Here is a 24,035-nt window from a genome sequence, read left to right as displayed (position 1 = left end):
AGGATGCCATTTCTGCCAGCCGGACACTGGCAGTGCAGCCCGGGCACGGGCCTGGGATCCACAGGGCAGTAAAGCAATGGGGTTCTTTCTCTCGGGGAAATTATCACCTGGAGACATGGTCTTTCCTGCTGGTCTCCATTTCTGGTCTCCCCTTCCAAGAAGAGAGAGAGGGGATCAGAAAGGCTTTTAAAAAGAAGGAAAGAAAGGAGCCTTAAGAGCTAAGATCGGAGCTTTCACTGTAGCCCTTCATTAGCGTTATGTCCTTGGGCAAATCAATTAAGTTCTCTGATTCTCAGTCTCCTCCTCTGAGCACTGGGCACAGTGAGACCTGCCCATGGCCTGGCTTCCAGGATTGTTCCCAACCCCAGTTTCTGGGCGGTGCCCTCAGCCCCTCCCTTGTTGGCTGCCCCTGAGGGGCAGGGCTCTGATGGGGAGCCCACCCTAGTCCTTCCCCCTTTGCTTTGCCCTTGACCCTTCTAACCCCTCTCTTCCCACTCCAGGAGAGGCACTCCAACGCCCTTGTTGAAGTCACCATGCCGGTCGCTGCCACCAACTCTGAGTCTGGTAAGAAGGGGATGAGGATACCAGCTTGTGCTAGGGATTCAGAGTGCCAGGCTAGGACTTGAAGGTGGCAAGCAGTAGACAGGCACGCCATGACTCCCTGCAAGAACAAACAGTCCCCCTAGTCTTCCAGACATTTAAGTCAATTTGCATAATATAGTCCAAAAAGGCAGTGTTCCACATCCCCCTTTGGTGAGTATCAATTTAGGAAAGCAATTAGCCCAAAGGATTCATGGCCCACGCAAACTCCAGCCTCCACTAGCCTGAGACCAGATAGACTAGAGGGAGCCTGCCTGCCATTCCTGGCTGCTCGGATCAGGATCACAGTAGATATTTCTGGACAGTGTGTGTGGGGAGGGGTGGGGGTTGGGAATTTAGAACAAAACTCAAAATGAAAACGACTGGACGATCAGCTTGAGAGAGCCTGGAAGGACCCTCGTGACTGTGGTCCTTAAGTGTCCCTCAACCCTGGACTTGAACCCCTTTCAGTCACACCGTAGATAGGCTTGTTAGTGAGCAACACCCACGAGGAAGGTGCCCTTGGAACAAACAATCAAACAGGACCAAGAGAGCAGGAAGGGTACTGGAAATGGGGAGCCCAGGGAGAAAGCAGGGAGCAGGCCATGACCTCGAGGGGGTTGCAGGTGATGTCATTGCCAATACCTGTCTAGCATGTTGAATGGAAAACTAATTTGCTCCGTCGATTTTCACTCAAGTCACAAGAAAGTGTTGAGGGGGAAACCCAAAAGCGAACAGTGCCCACCCCCGCTGTTCCACCCCTTGAGCCACTCAGCCAGGCAGCCTCACTGGCTGTGGTCTCTGCGGGAGGCACTGTGCTGGGGACAGGAGAAGAGGAGGAGAAATAAGATCCTCACCTGTCCCAGATTGGGGCTGCAGACACAGCACCAGTCACCTCTGTGGAGGGCAGTGACTTGGGCCATCCTTTGGGATGGAGGGGCTACGCAGCAGAGCCTGGGACTGAGAAGCCCAGGGGCCAGTGTCCAGGAGCCTGGTAGATCAGCAAGGGCTGGAGGTGGAAGGCAGAGCCTGAGAGCTTGGAGGGGGATGCTGGGCAGAGAGAGAGAGAGAGAGAGAGAGAGAGAGAGAGAGAGAGAGAGAGAGAGAGAGAGAGAGAGAGAGAGAGAGAGAGAGAGAATGTGTGTGTAACACAGAAGTATCCACAGAAAGCCCGGAGGGTGCCTCTAGGACGGGGTGGACTGTGGGTGACAAGGGAGGAACCATTTGGGGAATCTCTCAGCAGGTTGATTTGAGATGCCAAGGCCCAGGCAGAGGGCTCAGAGTATTCACACAGCCCTGCTGCTCCAGCCCCCCCCTCACCCCCCAACTGGTGGTGTTCCTCTGTGACCTAGCTGCCAGCCACTTAAAGCCTTCTTACGTTTCACGGGTCCTGAACCTCCTTGAAATCTGACGACAGCAATGGGCTCTCATTAGAGACAAGTGATTCTGGGCACTGCCAGCTACATTCTACTTCCGGGCAGTCATGGACCCCCCTTCTGGTGCATCCTGGAACCCACTAAGGCTTGGCACCCTGGGCCGGAGGCCCCCAAAAGAGTAGCCAGCTGGCTAGGGCTTTGTTGTGATGGATCTGAAGCCCTCTGCTTGGATGCCTCCTCCCCCCACAGCCCTAGGCTCTGCTGCTGCCCCTGTAAGAAGTTCTGGCACCTGCCCTGGATTAGAATGATAGCCTAGCTCCTCGGAGAACCTGAATACAGACCAGAAAGGCAGCTGTGAGGGATGCTCTTGGCCTCCTGCGAAGGCTTCTCCTCCCTGCTGTGGAGGGATGGTACCCAGGTTCCCAGCTTCTGCAGCTGGACAGAGCTCAGTGCATCCACCTCCAGTCCAGCCCCCACAACTCCCAGGGCTCCTGGGCTCCACCGCCCCGCCCCCTCCGCTCCAGCCTACCATAAGCTGCTTAGGGGTTAATTAAACTCACCCCTTAGCCTGTGATTAACAGCTCCTCAATCCTAAACCCATTAATGGTGCCCCTAAGGGTGTTTAGGAAACTTGTCATGAAAGTGGCTTGACTGCTAACCCAAAGGTCAGCAGTTCCGTTCCCGCCCCCCCCCCACTCCACCCACCCCCAGCCCCCAACTGCTCCTTGGAAGAAAGATGTGGCAGTCTGCTTCCATCACGATTTACTGCCTTAGAAACCCTATGGGGACATCTCCACACTGTCTTACAGGGTCACTGGGAGTCAGAGTCCACTCTGTGCCAGGAGGTTGGGGTTTTGCATAGAGGTGTCGCGGGAGGGGCAGGCCCAGTAATTCTATTTTCAACTGGAGGTCACTTTCTGGGGCATGACACCCTGGGCGAGGCAGGGAGCTGAGCCTAAGAGTGTAGAGTCTGTCGTCTCTGCACCCAGGGGTGCAGAGAATGTCTACAGCAGCGGTTCTCAACCTGTGGGTGGCGACCCCTTTGGGAGTCAAAGGATCCCTTCACAGGGTCACCCGATTCATAGCAGTAGCAAAATGACAGTGATGAAGTAGCAACGAAAATAATTTTCTGTGTGGGGGGATCACCACCACAGGAGGAACTGTGTGAAAGGGTTGAGGCATTAGGGAGGTAGAGAACCGCTGGCCTCAAGGCTCCCGATGCCTGAAGGAAGGCTATATATACCCTTCCCCCCTCAGGCAGCCCCGCCCCCCACCCTGTGGGCCAGATGGGCTCCCATTTCTGCAGTGTCAGGGCAGGCTCTCCCCTTGGTCACTGGTGGGAAATAAAGAAAAGGCCAGCCTGGCTGTCAGGAGAGCTCCTGACACTTACTCTTGCACTCTGTGGCGTGGCCATGGCTGTGAGGTGCCTTTGGGTCATCTCCAGCTCCTAGTGACCTTCTGTGCAGTACAACCACATGAAACCACCGCCCTGTCCTGCCCCACCCCATCATCCTTACTGTGCCCAGCGCAATCTTGCAGCCCCGTGCCAATCCATCTCCTTGGGGAGTCTTCTCTTTTTACCGGCTCTCTCCTCTACCAAGCAGGATGTCCTTCTCCAGGGACTGAGCCAAACAGGTCCAAAGTCCCTGTGATGAATTTCATCATCCTCTCTTCTAAGAAGCATTCTGACTATACTTTAAAAAAAATCATTTTATTGGGAGCTCATATTCTTCTATCCATCCATCCATCCATCCATCCATCCATCCATCCATCCATCGTGTCAAGCACATTTGCCCATTTGTTGCCATCCCCGTTCTCACTGACAGTACTTCTGAGAAAGATTTGTCTGTCCTCCCGGCAGTCCAAGGCACTCTCAGTATTCTTCACCAACACGACCCTTCCAGTGCTTCCACAGTTCTCTGCTCTCCCTCAGGCACTGTCCGACTTTCACATGCTTGCGAGGTGATTCCAACTCCCACGCCTCAGGCCGGGCACCCCTTGGTTCTCAAAGCGGCCTCTGCTGCGGAGCACGCTCCCCAGGTCGTTTGCAGCACAGAGCAGCGAAAATGAACAGAAGAAACAAAGACATGACGTCTGCTGGAAGGACTATTTCAAAAGCTGCCTTGAGGAGTCAAGAACGATCGGGAAATGTGCGTGACCGGAGTCTGGAAAACCTCGGCGTGCCGCAGGCTGAAGAACGGAAGGAAAAATTCAAGGCTTGAGTTGCAATATTGAAGGAATCTAAGGGCAGGATACTGAACGATGCAGCAAACACCACGGGAAGAAGGAAGGCATGTCCAGAGTCTGCACCATGGCCAAGAACAGGGATTCCAGAACACGCTGGACAAGAACAGGGATGCAGGACCTCATACAGAGACCAATAGAACCTGAGGAGGTTGCATGGCTTAAAAGAAAGGGGGGGGGAGTATTGATCACGGTTGTAGCCTTTCACCACCTTTCTTCAGTCTGTATACGGAGCAAGTAATCGGAGCAGCTAGACTTCCGGAAGATGAATGTTGCATCCAGGCGCAGATGGTACAACCTCGCTTGCTGAAAGCCAAGAGGTCTTCAAGCACTTGCTGACGATGCAGCCGTCAGTACGGATTCCACCTCGACATAAAGATCCTCATGACCAGACCGATCAGCCACATCACGATAAACAGAGAAAATACTGAGGTTGTCCATGATTTCATTTTACTTGGATCCACCATCACAACACTTCATCAAGAAATCAATCAATGTATTTGGGCAAACCTGCTGCAGAAGACCTTTGAAGTGTTAAAAAGCGACTATGTCTCTCTGAGGACTGAGGTGAGCTTGACCCAAGCCAGGGGGTTTTCAATCGCCTCCTGGGCAGGTGAGAGCTAGATAAGGGACAAGGAAGACCAGAGTGAAGTGCTGCTGCCTGCGAATGCTGGTGCGGGGGAAGAAGAGTGGCCATGCGGTGGGCTGCCAGGAGAGCAAACACATTTGCCTTTCCGTGGAAGATGCACCACTCAGAGGCTCCCTGGAATCATGTTACCAGGCAACGGAGAAGGTGGCGTGCTTGGTGGAGGGTCAGTGGAAAAGTGGAAGCCCCTCAAGGATATGGATCGATACAGCGACCATTCCCGGGGGCTCAAATGCAGCAATGAGGATGGCATTGGACTGGGCAGTCTTCCGTTCTTTTTGTACAGAGTCGCTCTGGGTTGGCACTGATTCTATGGTCGTCTGCACCCCACTTCCCCCAGGACTGAGGAGAAGACCGCTGCCCCTCTGCCTCTGAGGGCAGGGTGGCTTCCTCCTCTCCATCCTCCTTCCCCAAAGAGCCTCGCCTTGACTCTGCAGAATTGAAGCTAGCCTGGGCCCGTTGTCCACCCTTCCCAAGGGGCAATTTGGCTTTTGTCATATTGGAGGGAGGGAAATGGTGGGGATGATGAGGGTGCTTGAATCTTCCTTTTTTAAAAAAACATGTTATTGGGGGCTCTTACAGCTCCTATAACAACCCACAAATTCATGGTGTCAAGCACCTTTGTGCATATGTTGCCATCATCCTTTTCAAACCTTTTCTTTCTCCTTGAGCCCTTGGTAGCAGCTCCTCTTTCTCTCCCTTCCTGCCCCACCCGCTTGAACCTCCATAGTGAGGCTTCAGGCACAGAGACTTGAACTCAATTTAGAATGGTTGGAATAGGGGCCTTTCCCTTCAGATTTGGGCATGGTTGGGGAGAGGGGTGGATGATGGCATGGGATGGGCACTTCCAGAGCTTATCCTTGGCATCTCCTCCCCTGCGGCCTCACCTCTCTCCCCCTTCACCACACTCTATCCTTTCTTTGCACCCAGGCTGGGGCCCTGGCTGTTTTGTTCGGGGGAGCTGTCCCTTTAAATCTCTCGCATCCTTGGGTTAATGTCCTGGAGGGTAATCTCCGGCCTGCTGCTATGGCAACCAGGGGTGCACTGAGACCTGGCCGCAACTCCTCCCAGCGGTGGTGGCTTTAGTACAGGGGCTCAGTGCAGGGGTCTCTGGGACGTTGAGGTGTGGGCCCAGAAGGTAATGGGAACCGCCCCCTGCCTACAGTGGTGCCAGCATCCCTGGGCTGGCTGGCTGGCACTACAGGGAGGGATTAGCGGCCAGTAGGTATTTGCCTTGTGCCACAGTGGGCCGCTGTCTGCTGACCGAGAACTGAGTCATTCTTTGGGGTTACCGTTGGCACCCTGGGATAGCTGAGGGGCTCGTGGTGCTCTGGGCTGCAGGGCGTGGAGAGGGGCAGAGGCCAGAGGACAAGGGGACAGCGGGGCATAGGGCTACATTAGTTCAGGAACTTCCAGAAAAGAGGAGGGCGGCCACATCCCTTCTCTAACTTGGGTTCTCACATCTGGGCCCTGTACCCGTCCTGGGAGGTCTCATGCCTCCCCCAGTCCCTCAGTCCCTCTTCCACCCCCACTAGTATTAAATCGAGGGGAATCTAGCTACCCATAAAATGAGTACCCTTTTCTAAACCGTCCCCCCCACCCTTCACCGCCCCCTCCACCCCACCCGTCAGCGCTAGTAGGTGCTTTGGCCAATCAGCGAGGCGAGCAGGGCGGCCGAGCCTTCCTATTGGGCAATGGTGCCGAGGTTGCTCCCTGAGTCCCGCCTTCTCCAGCGCTGCCCCTCTGGCTGGGAAGGCGGCAGACAGCGGCGTGGTGGCGGCTACTCCAGACACCTGGGATGTGGGGGGTAGCCATGGCGGGCAGCCCTGGTAGCGAGACCTCCTTGGAGGGCATATCTCTGGGCTCCTCTGAGGAAGCGGAACTCCGGAGGGAAGGTAGGGAAAAGGCAGGGCAGGGCAGGGAGGCTGGGGACGCTGCATTGGGGGCATCTGAAGAGGGTTGTAGGAGCACCCGGGAGGCTGAGGGCTTGGGATGGGCACTTCCCAAACAGCTGGCCTGGCCAGAGGGACCGGTTCCCTCAGCTGGGTTGACTCTCATGAGCCGCAGGCTGGGGATTGTGTGAAGGCCACCTGGGGATATGGACCACCTTTAGATCCCACCAAGGGCCTTGCAGGTCCAAGGCTAGTCCTTAGTCCTGGCCTAGTGGTGATGATGGTGGGCCTGGTGGGGGGGGGGGGGAGGGGAGGGGACAGGGCTTGTTTCTTGAGAAGAGAGGAAGAGGGTGGGTGTCCTAGACTCCCTACACCTTCTCTGGCAGCTCACAGTTCGAGCCCCTCCTCCCCATCCCCCTGCCTTCCTGGAGGGGTGGAGCAGTGACAGGCACCTTGAGAGGTGCCAGGAACCATGTTCACCCTCCTCCTCCATGACTTGGGTGCTGTTATGCAGATGTGGCGTGGGTGGCAGGGTGGCAGCGTAATGATACCCCTGCCCATCTCAGCCCGCAGCTGGGCACACTGTGCTTTCCTCATCCTCCCACTCCCCACCCCCCCACCCTCCATCAGACCTGCCCCAGCCAGGCCCCTACCCCGCTCCCAGGGGCTGCAGGCCTAGCAGCCCTCCATCAGCTACACTGGGCCCGCCTTTTCAGGCATTCTCCTGCCCCAGCTTAAGTCCGGGCTCAGTTTGTGGGTTTGCTGATGCCTGGACCGACATGGTATGACTTCTGCCCTTGGGTGTCCACCATCACCCCAGCTCCCAGAGTGCCTGTTCCCTTAGCTCCTGCCAGGGCTCTGGGCCTCAGCCTCCATCCCTCAGCCCCCAACTACATGCTCAGGGGTATTCATCCTGACCTGCTGGTGATGGAGCTCCTGCAGACACCATTGACTCCAACCCACCCATTCTACAGAAGGGGCAGACCGTGAGCGCCAGTGAGCGCCAGTGACTTGTGTGGAGTTACACTGAGTGGTGTGAATGGCACAGGATTCGGTTCATGCCCTGCCCCCCACCCCCGCCCCACTACTATTCCTTGACTCTGCTCTGTGCTTGCACTCAGGGAACGCCCCATCCCTGAGCCCCACTGGGTGCAGTGGCTGAGCTCTGGGCTTAAGGCTTGCCCTTCTCTGGCTCTAGATACAATCTGGAAGCACTGCCAGCCACCTGCTTCCTTTTTCTCCTCCCCCACTACAGAGTTCACTTCCTGCTGCTTAGAGCCTCCAACCTGCCCAGGCTGGCATTACTCAGGGGTTATCAGGGTGGGCAAGGAGGCATGTACTGTTGAGAGGGGATATCTTCTGCGGAGGCAGGGGCAGGCCCAGGGCACGTGGCTTGTCCATGTCTCCTGCCTGAGGTTCCCTCTTGGTACCTGTAGGTCTCACGGCTCCCTCTTTCCCACAGCCATGCAGCAAGTCCTGGACAACCTGGGATCCCTCCCCAATGCCACAGGCGCGGCTGAGCTGGACCTGATCTTTCTTCGAGGCATTATGGAGAGCCCCATAGTGCGATCCTTGGCCAAGGTATGGTGCTGCAGGAGGCAGGCCCGGGGTGCTGGGCCTGGGGAGGGGCGCTGGGGGTTGGGTGGGGTGGGAGCCACAGGGCACCCAAGGCATGGGGTAGATAGTGCTGTGCCAATGGGAGACTGGGTGTGTGTGGGTGTGCGCCCCACAAATGAGCCTTCACACCCAGGTGATGGATGTATTAAGGGAGTGTGAAGAGAGGGGTTGTCCCCACTGGAGCTGATAAGTTGTGCGGCCATGCCCATGTGGATGGACTGGGTGCTCTATGCCCTTGGGGGTTGGGGGAGTAAGTGTGTCTGTCTACAGCATCCATCCTGTGGACACCTCTGTCCCTGGGTCTTTTGTGCACTTTTTTTCCTTTCCAAATGTATAAATGTTACTGGGGGGGGGGGGTGACAAATGAAAAGAAAAAACCCTAAACTTATTGCTGTTGAGTCGATTCCAACTCACAGCAGTTATGTGTTGGACTGCTAACTGCAAGATCAGCAGTTCAAAACCACCAGCTGCTCCTCAGGAGACAGAGGAGGCTTGCTACTACTGTGAAGAGTTACAGTCTCAGAAACTCACAGAGACGGTTCTATCTTATCCTATTGGTTCATTATAAGACTGGGCTAAAAGACATGGGCAATGGCAGTTTTAGCCATTTTTAAGTGTCTGTTGCAGTGTTGCGGAAAACAACCCCAATGCCCTGTAATGAGCACCACCATCTGTTTTTGAAATATTTTCACCACCCATTCTCGTACCTGCTTGTTGAGCAGAAACTCTGCCCCAGTCTCTACTCACTTTGAATGGACTTTCTGTCCTGGTGAACTTGCCTGTTCCAGATCCCTGGTCTAATGGGAGCATCCTCTTCCATGCCTGCTGTCTTTCACTTGGCGTGATACTTCAGTGTTCACACATGTTGTAGCTTGCATCAGAAGTCCATCCTTCCTTGATGACCCAATGATGCCCCGTGGTTTGGCTGTTCAAGCACACCTCGGAGCTGTTCGCCTGGAGTTCGCCTCCGGCCACCACCTTAGAGCTAACAGGGCAGTACAGCGAGGCACATGCTTTTGGAAAAGCTGGTGTCCCCGCGTGTATCAGTCCTATGTCTATACAGTGCGGTGGTCTTTGAAGTGTGCGACAGCATGATGAAAGCGTTTGGACATTTCGAGGAGGGCGCACCTGTGGCTCGGGGCCAGGAAGGGAGCGGGTACACACTCCACACCCGGCTGCCACAGCGCAGCCTTTGAGCTGCACTGCGCGTGCTCAAGCAGGCGAGCCGCCCCACGTGGGGACACTTTGTTCCCGCCCCCCCCCCCCCCTGCAGTTGCGAGGCACGCGGCTTCATTGTTTGCACCTTTGATCCTGGCAGTCCTAGTGGGCCGGAGTGGTGGCTCCTTGGGGCGTGATTTGCGTTCCTCAAGGACCGTGGGCACGTCGTGGTTAAGCGCTGGGCTGCGATCCGCAAAGTCTGCAGTTCGAAACCACTAGCCACAACGAGAGGGAACGGCGGGACTCCTACAGCCATAAACTCGCTGTCTGGGAACCCCACAGGGGTGGTTGTGCCCTGTCCCGCGTTCACCGTGGTCCGCACCTCCTTGGTAGCAGTGAGTTGGAGGTTGGGACAGCCTGGGGACTCACTGTGAATCTGCTTTCGAATCTTGGACCGTTTTTAATCTGATCGTTGGCCTTGGGCTTGTTTGTGGAGAAGCCCTTTTGAGGGGCCTGTCACAAGTTAGGTCGGGGGAGGCTCATGAACACAACATCACAAAAAATCCAAGGGCGGTGATGGGGCCAGATAGCTCATGGGCAGGCCCTGCACCCAGCCCAGGGCAGCAGGGAAAGCTTCCTGTGCTAAGGGTCTTGCAGATCGACGGGCAGTGGAAGGCTTTCTGGGACACTGGTAGATGTGTGGGCAGAAGCAGAGGTGACGAAGAGGCGGAGGAACCACAGGCCAGTTGGCGCTGTGTGTGCAGCTGGGGGGTCAGGTGCCAGACAGGAGCGCTTGCAGCACTGCAGGCTGTACAGGGCCCTGGGGCAGCTGGGGCGGTGGTGATAGGGCTTTTGAGGCTTTAGGTGGGGGCGCCATGACAGCAGAGGCGTCCTAGGACCCTCCCTTTGGCAGCCTGTGGCGGCGACCCGAGGGTTGCGGTTTGCATGTCGGTGCCTGGAGTTGGGGGGCTGTGAGGTGCTGTCGGCTGGGGATGCTCAGAGCTGAACGGGGCTGTGCTGAAGGGCTCAAGGGAGGGGGGTGGAGAGAAAGAGTTAGGAGGTAAGTTGGCAGAGCTTGGTGTTTGGGTATTTTAGTGGGGAGGTGGCAAGGCACCTCACATTCAGCCTGGGGGACATGTGACTCAGTGTCACCTTCCACTGAGAGAGCCAGCAGGGGAGGGGCTGTGGAAGGTTGTCTCCTCACCTGAGGGGAAGGCAGGAGGGGGCCGAGAGTCCAGGGAAAGCAGAGTGCGTGGGGGCCGCGGAGGGGCTTGGGCAGGGGGTTCCAAAGGAAGGTCTGACCAGTCATGGGGGAGGGAGGGAAGAGGCAGCAGACCCAAACCAAGAAGCCAGGTGCCTGGTATCCTGGGTGGGAGGTAACGTAAATGAGAGATTCAGAGAACAGGGTAGGTTGTGGTCCAGTGTATGTGTCAGCCGGAGTGGGGGTGGGGACGGCTAGCTCTTCTCCCCCCCATGAAAGGGGTTTGTGAGAATGGCTCAGGACATCACCACCTTGAAGGGGGTGACAGAGGGTCAGGGGGAACCTGGAGGGCAAGGTCCAGGGTTGTGAGGCAACCGAGTCTTGTTGAGTTGGGTGGTCATGGCGAGGGGCTGAGGTCCCACAGAGGGATGTGAGCGGTGGGAGATCTCTGCGGGAGATGACCCAGCTGCAGTGGAAGCAGAGGCCATCTGTGAGGAGGGACAGGGACGGGGTGAGTGCCTATGCCGGGGCTGGAATCCAGGCTTCGGGTCAGCCCTGGGATGGACAGAAGACTGAAGCCCTTTCCGTGGTCATCAGGGAATGGCGGGGTGACCAGAGAGCCTGTCAACAACCTTATGGTTAGGGAGGTAGAGGTGCAGCTGGTGGCTGGAGCTTCCGAGGAGGCACAGGGAGTGGGTGGAGGGGGGGTGCCTGTCAGGGAGAGAGCCAGTGTAGGGGTGGGGCCCAGGGTTGTCACCAGGTCACAGCACTGCCTGGGAAATGGCTGGACCCAGGGGCTGTGAGCCTCTGAAGGGAGAGCTTGGAGGGGTCCGTGACTGAGGGTGTTTGTCACGTAGGTAAAACAGAAACAAGGCCTAGGTGCATTTCAGACCGAAAGCACGTGAGCTCTGTGAGGGCAGGGGTACCTGGTCCCCGCTGTAACCCCAGAGCTCAGGACAGTGCCTGACACGTAGAGGTGCTCCCAGAATCTCAGCTGGGCGAAGGAACACAAAGCAGGGTCTCCCCGCCGCCCCCTGAAGATGGTCACTGTGGTGACCCTTGCCATAGGTGATCACATTCGTTGTGAGAAAGAACAAGACAGACAGTGCGGGCCCCCCTGCCTTCCTCTCTCCTGTGGCTCTGTCCAGTCCCCTGGGCCTCGTTCCCACCTCCATGTGGTCACCACCGGCCTGGCCTGGGTGATGTCACGTCCCTGGCTGCCCCAGTGCTGGGCTCCGAACACAGTGCTCCTGTTCAGTGGAGTTCTCCTCTCGCTTGCTCCTGTTTCGGAGATTTCTAGTTCACACAGAACGCACAGTGGTCGACACAGGCAGATAGCCAGATGGTCATCGGGAAGGGGATGCACTTTTCCAGGATCCCAAGGAATCCCTCCTCGGAGAGCCAGGTGCGCTGCTGCTGACTCGACACTAAACTCTACTTTCTGCAGCGCTGCGGTGGCCGACCTCACACGCACCTGCCTCGGCACTGGTGGGCCTTTCTCTCGGGGGACCCTGGCCAGCAGGGTCCTAAACTCAAACCAAACCCACTGCTCTGGATCCGACTCCGAATCACAGAGACCCCACAGGAGAGAGTTGTTTCCAAAGCTGTCATCCTTATGGGAGCCACCTGCTGCCTTTTCTCCAGCCGAGTGGCACCTCCATTCAGATCGCTGGCCTTTCTGTTAGCAGCTGAGCACTTAATCCCTGAGCCACCAGGGTCCCTTACAGTCTTAGGACAGTGCTCTCCAAAGGGACTCGATGAGCTGTCACCACCTCCATCAATGATTGCTAGCAGATTAATGAATCCTTCCTAGATTTATTCACAGAAAGCTCAAGCAGCAAGTTCAGAATCCCCACCTATCTCATGTCTCCTGCACCTCGCTTCCCTCTCTGTCCTCTCACCGCCTTCCTGTGTGCCCTGTGACAGCCCCAGAGCCAATACTAACAGTGTCCGCAACTCACGGGCGGCATTGACATTGGAGCTTGTTGCCTTCCAGTGAGTCCTGTGGGTTTTGCTGACTGTTTAATGTCAGCATCAGACAGAAGAATCTTACTGCCTGAAAGCTACCCCGGGCCCCAGCTGATCCCCTGCCCCTGCGGGAGCCACGGACCTTGTCACCATCTCTCTCGTGTTGTCCTGTCTGGATGTCATGTAGTTAGAATTGGAGCTGGCTTCTTTTCACATAAGCAGCGTGCTTCGGTGCGTGTTTCTCACCCCATGGGCTCATGTCTAGACACGCACCCGATTGCTGGATTCAATAGTGGCCCGTGTTTAGTTTTGCAAGAAACTGCCACACTGTCTTCCAGGGTGGCCGCCCCCTTTCCCTTCCCACCAGCGAGGCCTTCAGTTTCCGCGGTCATTTCTGGGGGAGCCAGCCACTCATCTGCTCCCTCCACCCTGCCCCCGAAGTGTGGGAAATTTTTTTTTTTTGGTGGTGGTGGTGTTTCTGGTCAAGCGGCCCAGGAACCCTTGGGGATGGATCCCTGTGGGGACTGTATGCAGGGGCCGGGGGCCGTTCACCTCTCCCTCCCCTCGCCCTCGTGGAACCTGGCTGGAGTTCCCCTCTGGAGACGATGTGGCAGATGGTGTGGGAAGGGCCGGGTCTGGATCTGGAGGGGAGTCAAGTCTGGTAGACAGATTCTAAGTCCAGGGGGTTGGCTGCAGGCGGCAGGTGGCAGCCTGGGCGGGTGAGTGGCATATGGGAGGGCTGACAGGGAGCCAGTAGCAGGTGTTCCAACAGCTGGCAGGACCCACGTGAGGAGTTCAAGGCTGGTGATATACAGAGATGCAGACAAGTACTAGTGGGGACATTTGCCAGCTGGGGGGGGGGGCGGCCTGTGAGGGCAGGGTGTGAACTAATAAACTTGAAATGAAAAAGGCAGAATAGGACTGGGAGCCAGAAGGTTCCTTGGGTGTGCTATGCATCTTTCGTGTGCCCATTAACCTCAATGAGCTTCACTCAATCCTTCTGAGAAACGAGGGCAATGCTGTCAATGCCTCAGAGTCTTGGTGGGGACCATGTCCCACTGAAAGGAGTCAAGGTCCCTTGGAAGAATTGCTAATGAACAGGAGGAGCCTATTCTTGGGAGGAAGAAGGTATTCAGAGACTGATGGCTTCAAGGACACAGATTGAAAGGAGATGGCCCTAATGGGGCTCCCACTGGGCACATTTGAGATAAACAGACACGAAGGAAGATGGTGCTGATGGTGAGTGAGAACTCACTGGGTTAAAGAGAAGGCGCAGTGTGCTTCAGAGAACGAGAGACGGGGCGATGGCGGTAGGGTGGGAGAAAACGCACGCTCTCCCCCAGGGTGGAATGCCGTCTGAGGAATGTGGGCAGAGTGATGGAGCCAGACCATCGCTATTTCGCAACACTTAATATCATGACTGATTAGACCTGCTGGGGAATAAGATAGTCACACCATGTTCAGGCTGCTCTCCTGTGACGGAGCAGGAAAGACCCAGAGCACCGATGTAGAACCCGTGTCTAAATGCACACAGTCGTAAGGACGGGGAAGCAATCTAGCAAGTCCAAGTTGTGGGTCAGGCTATAAACTCCGTTCTATAAACTCTTTAAAAACCAGCATTCTGAATGGCCACAAGTTGCTGGGGTGTGTTCTGGATCACTCACTGCCATCGAGCCAATGGTAGTTCAAAGTGACCCAAGGGGACGGGCTAGAACTGCCCCTGTGGCTTGCCCGGACTGTAACTATTCACCGGAGTTGGACACACCATCTTTTCTCCCGGATTCCAAATTGAAGGCGGACAAAACCAGGTGACAACCACATGCAATGTGTGAGCCCGAATTGAATCAGCAAAGCTAAAATGCAAAACCTTTTGAGGACATTGGAGCATGGCTTGCCGATTAGATCATGTTATGTCAGTGTATCCATGTTCAGGTTCTTGGATGCGATGATGATACCATGGCTATGTAGTAGAAGGCCTTGGGGGTGAAGTGATGTCAGCCTGCAACTATCTTTCAAATGATGAACAAGGATAAAAAGGGCATCCTGGGTCCCTGGGTGGCACAAGTGGTTTGCAGTTGGCTGTTTACCTGAAGGCTGGTCTTGTGAACTACCCAGCAGTGCTGAGGAAGAAAGACCTGGTGATCCCTCTGTCAAGGTTACAACCAAGGGAAGCCTAGGAAACAGCGCCCCTCTGTAACACAAGAGGGCAACATGAGTTGGAATGGACTCAAAAGCATTTTCTTTAGTCAGTTTTATATGCCCCCAGTGCCTGGATGGTGCAACAATGGATGTGCTCACCCGATGAGTGAAAGGTTGGGGGTTCAAATGCACTCAGGTGCCTCGGAGGGAAGGTATGGTGTGGGATCCAGCCCCACAGTCAGCGGGTCCTTAGGAGCAGCGTGTGCGATTAAGGAAAAATAAATAAGACAGAAACGATAGGGCCGAGGGGCTTGTCTGCCCCGCTGGACTAGAGAGAGAGCCAGCTTATTGACAGGAGTGTATATGGTAACGAGGTGTGCGAGCCGCCATCAGGCACATAGCCAATAGATTGATCAAGCGTGAATCTGGGAAATCCTGACTCCTTTCAGAACAGCTCAAAGGAAGCGTCAACCAGAGCGCCAAATGGGACATCGCCCTGTAACAGCGCTTCTCACCCTTCCTCCCGCCGCGACCCTTTCATACAACTCCTCATGTGGTGGTGACCCCCCCATCCATGAAGTTATTTTCGTTGCTGCTTCACCTCTGTCATTTTGCTACTGTTATGAATCGGGCGACCCCTGTGAAAGGGTCGTGACCCACAGGTTGAGAACCGCTGCTCTGTAAGAACAGTAAACAGAGCATCAGCTGCTTTTAGAGATATGTATCCTCTTAACAGTGTGTGTGAGAAACCAGGCGCACGCACGTAGGAAGCAACTTACCGCACGATAGAGAGTACATGCCGAGAGCCTGTTTCCTAGAGAATGATGCACACCCGGACTTCTCTATAAGCACCGGGCGGCCAATAGACAAAGGAGAAAGCAGCTGACTCCCAGCTCGGTCAGACTGAAGGAACGTCACTGCTTCAAAGACAGAGCAGCTCACAGCCAAGAAGGGAGCCGTCCTGGCCGGCAGCTTGAAGGCCGGCAGCTGTGGACGACTCTTTCTTCCTGCAGAATGCATGTGAGGTTTTCTCTCTCTGGGAATTGTGCTTCCCAGCCCCGCGGTCACGAGTGTGGAGACAGGCCGAGTGCACGTTCATCCAGGCTCTCAGTTTCCCACAGTCTGGGGATCGCCTTTAGAACAATCCGCTGCTGGAAACCTGAAGGGTTTGCTGGGACACCTACAGAGTCGCCAGGGTCTTGTGTGCACAGCCCTGCATGGGGACTCCTTTCTTCCTGAGCCACTGCGCCTTCCTGCCTCTGGGCTGGCTGCTGGCCTCACCCCTTCCTGGAAAGGAGGCAGAAAGCGCTAAATCACCACACAGAGGTCCTAGAGACTCAAGGTGGACTGCCCGTGACCCTGGGCAAGTTCCTCAGGGTGTCCAAGGTACCACTCGGCCACGCTGTCAGATGGAAGAAGCTGCCCTTGAATGAGATGCTCTGGGACCCCAGGGAAAGCGTAGAAATGGAAGTCTGTCCTTCGGGGAGTCTCACTTCCAGACACTAGGCGGGCTGCGCCCCACGATGGATGAATTCGGCTGTTCAGGGGGCACCATGAGTCAGAACAGGTGCCACAGCACACACACACACACCCCATCCATCCATCCCAGTCTCATTCCTGGGGAAGGCAGGAGAAAGAAGGCCTGCGTGCACACCTGGGGTCTGTTTGATGATGAATGAGGGTCTGACCTGGTGGCAGCCAGCTGCCTTGTAGCTAGGGATCTACACCTGGATTTGGAGCTGACCTCTGTCTAGGGGTCAGGGAAGGGGTGAGCTGCCTGAGATCTGGGAAGGGATGCAGTTTGGGGTTCTGCAGCCTCTGGAGGAAGCACAAGACCCCCCACCTGTTCCACCTGCCCCCACTCAGGCCCATGAACGGCTGGAGGAGACCAAGCTGGAGGCAGTGCGAGACAACAACCTGGAGCTGGTGCAGGAGATCCTGCGGGACCTGGCGCAGCTGGCCGAGCAGAGCAGCACTGCCGCAGAGCTGGCTCGCATCCTCCAGGAGCCCCACTTCCAGGTTTCCAGAAGCCCCGTAGGGGTGCAGTGACCAAGCGGTCGGGAAGTTGGAGCTGGGGTGAGAGTTGGGTGGCTAGGGACCTCTGGGTGCTGTTTCATTTCCCTAACCCCCAACCCCAATACCTTTCCAGTCACTCCTGGAGACTCACGACTCCGTGGCCTCAAAGACCTACGAGACTCCGCCCCCCAGCCCTGGGCTGGACCCCACGTTCAGCAACCAGCCTGTGCCACCTGACGCCGTGCGCATGGTGGGCATCCGCAAGACGGCTGGGGAACATCTGGTGAGCTGGCAGGCAGCGAAGGGACGACTCAGGGGAGCACAGTCGCTGGGAGATGCTGATTGGGAGAGGGCTAGCGAGGCCCACGAACTTATCCTCAGGCCAGGGCGCTCTCCGCTGCGCACCTGCCTGCCTTACAGTGAAATGATGAGTTTGGGTAGATGATGGAAAAGGAAGACTTGGGTTGGTGGGGGGCAGGAGGAGTTAAGGGTCCCACGGGAAGACTGACGTGGAACTGCTCTTCCTCCTCCCTTCCTGCCGGCCCCCCAGGGGGTGACATTCCGCGTGGAAGGCGGCGAGCTGGTGATCGCGCGCATCCTACACGGGGGCATGGTGGCCCAGCAAGGCCTGCTGCACGTGGGCGACATCATCAAGGAGGTGAACGGGCAGCCGGTGGGCAGCGACCCCCGCGCGCTGCAGGAGCTCCTGCGCAGCGCCAGCGGCAGCGTCATCCTCAAGATCCTGCCCAGCTACCAGGAGCCCCATCTGCCGCGCCAGGTGGGCCCCTCTGCCCAGCCGCCAGGCTCTAGCTGGTTGTCCAGCTCCAACCAACGTGGCAAACTAGGGAGTCAGCTCTGGGGGCCTCCGCGCGTGGCGCTCGTGGCCGCGCCCTCGTAAGCCCGCGTGCCATCCCTGGGCACGCGTCCGCAGCCAGGGGACCCCGAAGGTACAAGTGCGGGAGTGTGAGGTCCTAGGGTGAGGTTGCCTAGTGACCTGGGTTGTCGCCTTCTGTTTCGTGAACTGCTGGGGGTCTGACTGTACCGCCCTCCCCTCTGATAGGCTAGCCGTCTGCCAAGCGGGGCTGGACGTGGCCCTGGTGGCGGACCAGAGGGCCCGCCTCCTCCGGGGGCGGAGCCTGGGCCCTAGGTCCGCCTGGATTCTCCAGTTCTCTGAATCCCTTTGTTCTGGAGTTCAAGGGAGACTGGCACCAGGGAGGGGCGTCCGGCCTGGGAGCGGCACTCAAGAAAGACAATGCCAAGCTCTCTTCTCTGTGGGGGAAGGGGGTCAGGGTCGGCTGACACCTCCACCCCAGGCCACTGGCTTCTCCAGCCTGTCCCTGCGCCTTCCCGTGACCTTTTGCTAATCCCTGTGCCCAGGTGTTTGTGAAGTGTCACTTCGACTACGACCCGGCCCGGGACAGCCTCATCCCCTGCAAGGAGGCGGGTCTGCGCTTCAACGCCGGCGCCCTGCTCCAGATTGTTAACCAGGACGACGCTAACTGGTGGCAGGTGAGCCCTTGGCAGCCCTGTGGGTGCTCCAGGTGTGCTGTGGGGGAGGTGAGAACTCGTCCTGCCTCCTGTCCCCTTCAGGCATGCCACGTGGAGGGAGGCAGCGCGGGGCTCATCCCCAGCCAGCTGCTGGAGGAGAAGCGGAAAGCCTTTGTCAAGCGGGACCTGGAGCTGACACCGACCTCAGGTTAGAGGCCCCTTCCCACCAGACCCCTTCCCTGCAATCAGACCTGCCTGATCTCATCCGCCCATCTCCCTGTGACTAGGCACGCTGTGCGGCAGCCTTTCAGGAAAGAAAAAGAAGCGAATGATGTATCTGACCACCAAGAATGCGGGTGGGTGTCAGCTGTCCCCCTCACCCTCCAGCCCTCTTTATATGACATGACACCCGTCCCCTAGGACTGCATATTGTATACCCAGACTCCGCCCAGGTGTCTCCAGGCCCCGCCCCGCCCCTGTCCCCTCTCCTCCCCTCCCCTCCCCTCCCTAGCCCCGACCCCGGACAAGACCTGCGGTCTCTCTCGCATTTCCAGAGTTTGACCGCCACGAGCTGCTCATCTACGAGGAGGTGGCTCGCATGCCCCCATTCCGCCGGAAAACTCTGGTGTTGATCGGGGCGCAAGGCGTGGGCCGACGCAGCCTGAAGAACAAGCTCATCATGTGGAACTCGGACCGCTATGGCACCACCGTGCCCTGTGAGTGGGGGCCGCCGCCTGGGCTCTGCAGGGGCAGGGCGAACACCGCATCGCACCTCTGGTTGTGAGAGGTTCGGTGCAGTCTTTGATCTACAGCAGCGGTTCTCAACTTGTGGGTCACGACCCCTTTGGGGGGTGGTCCAAGGACCCTTTCTCAGGGGTTGCCCGATTCATAACAGTAACAAAATGACAGTGAAGTAGCATCGAAAATAATGTTATGGTTGGGGGGTCCCCTCCACATAACTGTATGAAAGGGTGGCGGCATTAGGAAAGTGGAGGGCCTAGGTCTAGGGCCTTACAGGGCTCTGAAGGGCAGGAGTCAAGTGTGGAGAGGAGACACGGGGAGCGAGGCTGCCTGGCTCCTATCCCGTTCCCACTAGGCGCTACCTGAGTGAGGTTGGAGAAGTTATTTCATCTTTCTGTGCCTTAGTTTCAGGGTCTTGGGGGTACAGCGGTGAAGTACTCAGCCACTAACTGGGAGATCACTGCTTTGCCCTCCACCAGCTGCTCCGAGAAGAAAGGTGTGGCTTCCATGGGACAGCCTGGTGACCCTGGGGCAGTGCTGCTCTGTCCTGTCGGGTCCCTGTGAGTCAGAACCACTCTAAGGAGAGCGTCCAGGCAGTGGCCGTGTAGCCTGCTGAGTACTGTCACGATGGAAAGGCCAGAGGGGGGAGCAGAGGAGGAGGAGAATGTCACTTCCCCCAGGGAGAGAATGCTGGAAGCTTGGGAGAGGAAGGGGTGGAGGGGGACAGGGCCTGGATGACAGAGAAAAGGAGTTAGCTGGCACAGAGTCCCGCAGACACGCTTGCGCCCTCTGTGGGTGTATGGGAGAACTGCATGATCAGGAGAGGTTAGGAAGGTGTCCTGTCCATAGGTGGCCCTGGGTCTGGGCTGACCTCCCCTCCCTTCTCTCCTATTTCACTTGCTCAAAGTGTGTCCGCTGGCGGCTCAGGTGAAGTGAGGTGGTGACCCGTGTGGGGTCTTGTGGAAGATGACACAGCTTGGCGACATACCCATCTGAGTGGTGGGAGCTGTGCGTTCTGGGCCCTTGCTGCGTTGCTTTTGGTTCACACTGCCCCCTCTGGGCCTCAGCCCCAATCTTTGAGCAGTGGGTTGGACCAGGTGATCTCTGAGGATCCTCCCAACGTGGACTTCTGTGATCCTGGACGTCCTGGTGTTAAGGGCGAAGGCAGCCGTTTGGGGAAGATGTTGGGCCCGAGCCCAGGCCTGAGAGATGTATGTAGACATGTGTATCTGAGAACACGTGCCCTCTTCTTAGACACATCCCGGCGGCCCAAGGACTCCGAGCGGGAAGGCCAAGGTTACAGCTTTGTGTCCCGGGCTGAAATGGAGTCGGACATCCGAGCGGGGCGTTACCTGGAGCATGGCGAGTATGAGGGGAACCTGTATGGCACCCGGATCGACTCCATCCGGGGCGTGGTTGCTGCCGGCAAGGTGTGCGTGTTGGACGTCAACCCCCAGGTACTGCCCTGACGGCACCTGCCGGGTCTGCCCAGGGTCCTCTCCCAGCCCTCTGCTGCCCCATCTGTCCCATCTTCTTCCAGCTCTTGTCTCCACGTAGATTGGCCAGGCTTCTGAACCTCACTTAGCCATTCAGCTTCCTACCTCCTCCTCTAGGCTGCTCTAGTGAGCCTGCCCTACAAACCATGCCTCTCCCACCCATCCCCAAGACTCATGTCCCCAACCCTCAGCTCCTTCATCCATCCTCAGGAACCCCCATCATCACCCAAGAGAGTCTTCCCAGGTATCCAAGGTGACCTGCTCCCTGACACCCCCACCCCCCATCTCCTTCAGGCAGTGAAGGTGCTGAGAACCGCCGAGTTTGTCCCTTATGTGGTGTTCATCGAGGCCCCTGACTATGAGACCCTGCGGGCCATGAACCGGGCTGCGCTGGACAGTGGGGTGTCCACCAAGCAGCTCACGGTGAGAGTGGTCTGCAGTGCCACTGGGGGTGGGAGGGAGGAGGGAGGGTTCAGCTGATGAAGAGGAGGAGGTGGCCCCGTGGAAGGAGGAGGTTTTGATGAATGCCTGCCCAAGTTGTCCCTGAGGGCCAGAGGCTCATAGGGAATCAGGGACGCAGCTGCTCTGACCGGAGGGCCCGAGGGAGGTCCGAGGGGCAGAGGCAGGGAGAGCTGGGGAAAAGCTGAGGGTAGGACGAAGCCAGAGGCAGGAATGCCGGCTAGAGGGATGTGTTAGCATCTGGGAGGACTCCTGGCAGGAGAGGTTTGACTCCAGTGTACCGGGGATTTGTACCTCACTGCAGTCCTCTACCGGCCACTCCGAAAGATAAAGATGAAGCTTTCTACTCTCCTAGAGATTTACAACCTCTGAAACCCTCAGGGACAGTTTTCTCTGTCCTGCAGGGTCCACTGTGAGTTCAAATCACCTCCCTGAACGTGCAGAGTGCTGCGCTCAGGGTCCATCTGCTGGCCGTACCTGGTACTGCAGGTCTCGCCTCCAGAGCCTGGCTGTGGTCCTCTGTTTCCAGGACCAGAGGTTTGTGCCCTGGCCTGAGCTTTCCCTTGTGGGCACCTCAGCCCTGGCAACAAACCCAGGAGACTGGGGCCTTTGGGAAGCAGCTGGACTGGCCCTAGAACTCCAGTTTCAACTCATTTAATTCAGCTGCCTGGACAGTTGCATCTGGGTCTGGGGTCAGAGTAGGGGCACTGTGTGGCCACGGGGCTGCTCTGGGGCCCTGACCAAGGTCCCCGTGTGCCGAGGCAGGAGGCAGACCTGAGGCGGACAGTGGAAGAGAGCAGCCGAATCCAGAGAGGCTACGGGCACTACTTCGACCTCAGCCTGGTCAACAGCAACCTGGAGCGGACCTTCCGAGGGCTCCAGGCGGCCCTGGAGAAGCTGCGCACGGAGCCCCAGTGGGTGCCCGTTAGCTGGGTGTACTGAGCCCGGCTCTGCGGGCTGTCACCCGGGACCTGAGCCCACCTCCTCCCACAATCCTGGCCCCTCCCTGGCTCTCCCCACGTCTGGCTTCAGTGTGGATTCGTGCACTGCCAGGGGGTGGGCATTCATGGGGCACCTCTGTGCCCAGGTGCTGCCCACTCCCAATGACCATTGTCCACCACATGTCCCTCTCTGGATGTGTCTGGCTCACCTTGATCCTGCTCAGTTCAGAGAAGAGATAAGCTGCCGTGGACTGAGAGGGCCCTGGGTCCACTGCCCCCTGCTGGCCACCCCCTTCAGGCGCCTTGTCTCCTCTGGACGCCGTACACCCTCCTCACTCCTGACCCCACTCCCACCCCAGGGCCCGAGGACCAGGCCTAGGGCAGCTTCCGAGTGGTCAGGAGTGCGCATGGCCCACTGGCAGCCAGGCAGTCCTGGACACTTGGTGCCTACCTGGTGCCGGCCTGAAACCTGTGGAGGAGCTGACGCATGAGCCGGCTGCCAGGTTTGGAGGCCCCACACTGGACTCCCTCAGAGCGGGCAGAAGTCCCAGGGGTGGACACTGTCCCGTCCAGTCCTTATCCACAGCTTTTCACTGCCGAAGTCTCTGCAGACTTCTCCGCTGTGCCCCTGTGTCAGCCCCGCCCCTGCCGGGCAAGGCAGGCAGGGACCTGCAGGTCAGCCCGTGGGGGACACATCTAAGGCCCTCTGGGTCTTTTCTCAGGCCTGCCCTGGCCCCCTGACCCTGAGGGGCAGAGGTGGGGCGCCGGGGGGACCATGTGTCTGTTGGTCCCGGAGTGCAGGATTGGAGAAGGAGGTTAGTGTATTAGCTGACTCCTCACTGCCCACCCCCGTGGGGCACCCTGCACCTGTCAGCTCCCAGGGTCCCTTGTTTCTGACACAGCTGGTCGGGGAGAGGGGAAGGCCAGGTTTAGTGGCGGGGAAGCAATAGGTTATTTCGCTTTGGAGTCCCTCTTTGGGCTGCCCCCTCTCTGTTTCTTAGAAGACCCTTCCCCTAGATGCCAGGGCCTTGGCCCTCCCCAGACCCTCCTCTTGTGTTGCCCCTCTACCCTAAACGTCACCCCCACTCCCTGAGGAAGCCAGTTTTGTAAAATAGGAGACCTCCCTTCCACGATGCCGCCCTGGACCCGCCCCTCCATCTCCCCGCCTCATCCTTCTGTTCCCCTCTCCTGCCGCCCCGGGGACCCCGCCCCGCACCTCCACTCCACCCCCGTGTGCCCGCGCCCCTGTGTCTGAGCAGTCCTTGCTGCAGGTCGGCCCTTGCTGGCCCCTGAGCCACTGTGTGCCCGCTTCCTAGGGGAGGGGAGGGAGAAGAAACAGAATATTTATTACAAATCTTAGAAATATATTTATGATATTAGGAATCTCGTTTGCATCTGCATAGTGTATGCAAACGAGATGCCAAGCCTCTGCCCAGTTCCTTTGCCTAGCCCTGCCCACAGGATGCAGGCGGCTCTTGGCTCCTCATCCCTCCTGTTAGGCAAGCTCCTTTTGGCCAAGGGTTGCGAGTGAGGGCAGGTGGGCGTGGTCCTGCTCGGTTTCCTCCGCCAGGCCCCTCCTCCCCCGGGGTCTTGGGGGTAGAGATAGGGTCTGCTGTCACAGCCACCTTATGGTTCACCCGCCAGTGAACCTCCAAGCAGCCATGCCCTCTGACCCAGGTCTCACGGGCAGTACCCAGACAGTGGTGCCCTGTGGGGAGCTGGCCCCTGGCTCTTTTGTATTTCTCTCTGGTGATGCCCTAGGGGCAGCGTGACCCCTCCTCTCCAGCCAGTCCTTGCTCTCTGCACACCTTCTCTCTGGCCGGAGCCCCAGAACCCATACCGGACACTTGGCGAGTGTGGGCCACGGGCTCTCCGAGTCCTTGGCTGGCACTGGCCTGGACTGGGTGGGCCTGCCATGTGCCGGCTGCATTGGCTCTGCGCTCCGCCCCCTCCCGCCCCCCCACTGTCTGCACTGCCACCCCCCACCCCCGCCGCCATCAAGTGGATGCCCAGGATAAGGAGGACCTTTAGCCATTTCCCAGACCCTGTCCCTGCCCTCCCTCAGCCGGCTGCT

General features: G+C 57.8%; 1 protein-coding gene across 2 annotated transcripts; it reads left to right on the top strand.

Moving 5' to 3' along the window:
- The first annotated feature begins 533 nt into the window (after window positions 1-533).
- Window positions 534-24,035, top strand: MPP2 (MAGUK p55 scaffold protein 2). Of its 2 annotated transcripts, none has more exons than XM_075559379.1 (12): window positions 534-564; window positions 8,200-8,318; window positions 16,687-16,839; window positions 16,970-17,119; window positions 17,387-17,614; window positions 18,214-18,345; window positions 18,427-18,532; window positions 18,612-18,680; window positions 18,879-19,040; window positions 20,320-20,522; window positions 20,856-20,984; window positions 21,786-24,035. In XM_075559379.1, exons 1-12 carry the CDS (start codon window positions 534-536, stop codon window positions 21,960-21,962), a joined length of 1,659 nt encoding a protein of 552 aa, XP_075415494.1. In that variant the 3' UTR covers window positions 21,963-24,035. The 2 variants fall into 2 exon arrangements, with proteins under 2 accessions (XP_075415494.1, XP_075415493.1); XM_075559378.1 differs by lacking the exon at window positions 534-564 and adding an exon at window positions 6,647-6,740.

Source organism: Tenrec ecaudatus, chromosome 10 (genome assembly GCF_050624435.1).
Source record: "Tenrec ecaudatus isolate mTenEca1 chromosome 10, mTenEca1.hap1, whole genome shotgun sequence".
Classification (NCBI taxonomy): Eukaryota; Metazoa; Chordata; class Mammalia; order Afrosoricida; family Tenrecidae; genus Tenrec; species Tenrec ecaudatus.
Note: the sequence above shows the minus strand (reverse complement) of the source record. Positions and strands in the feature narration are given on the sequence as shown.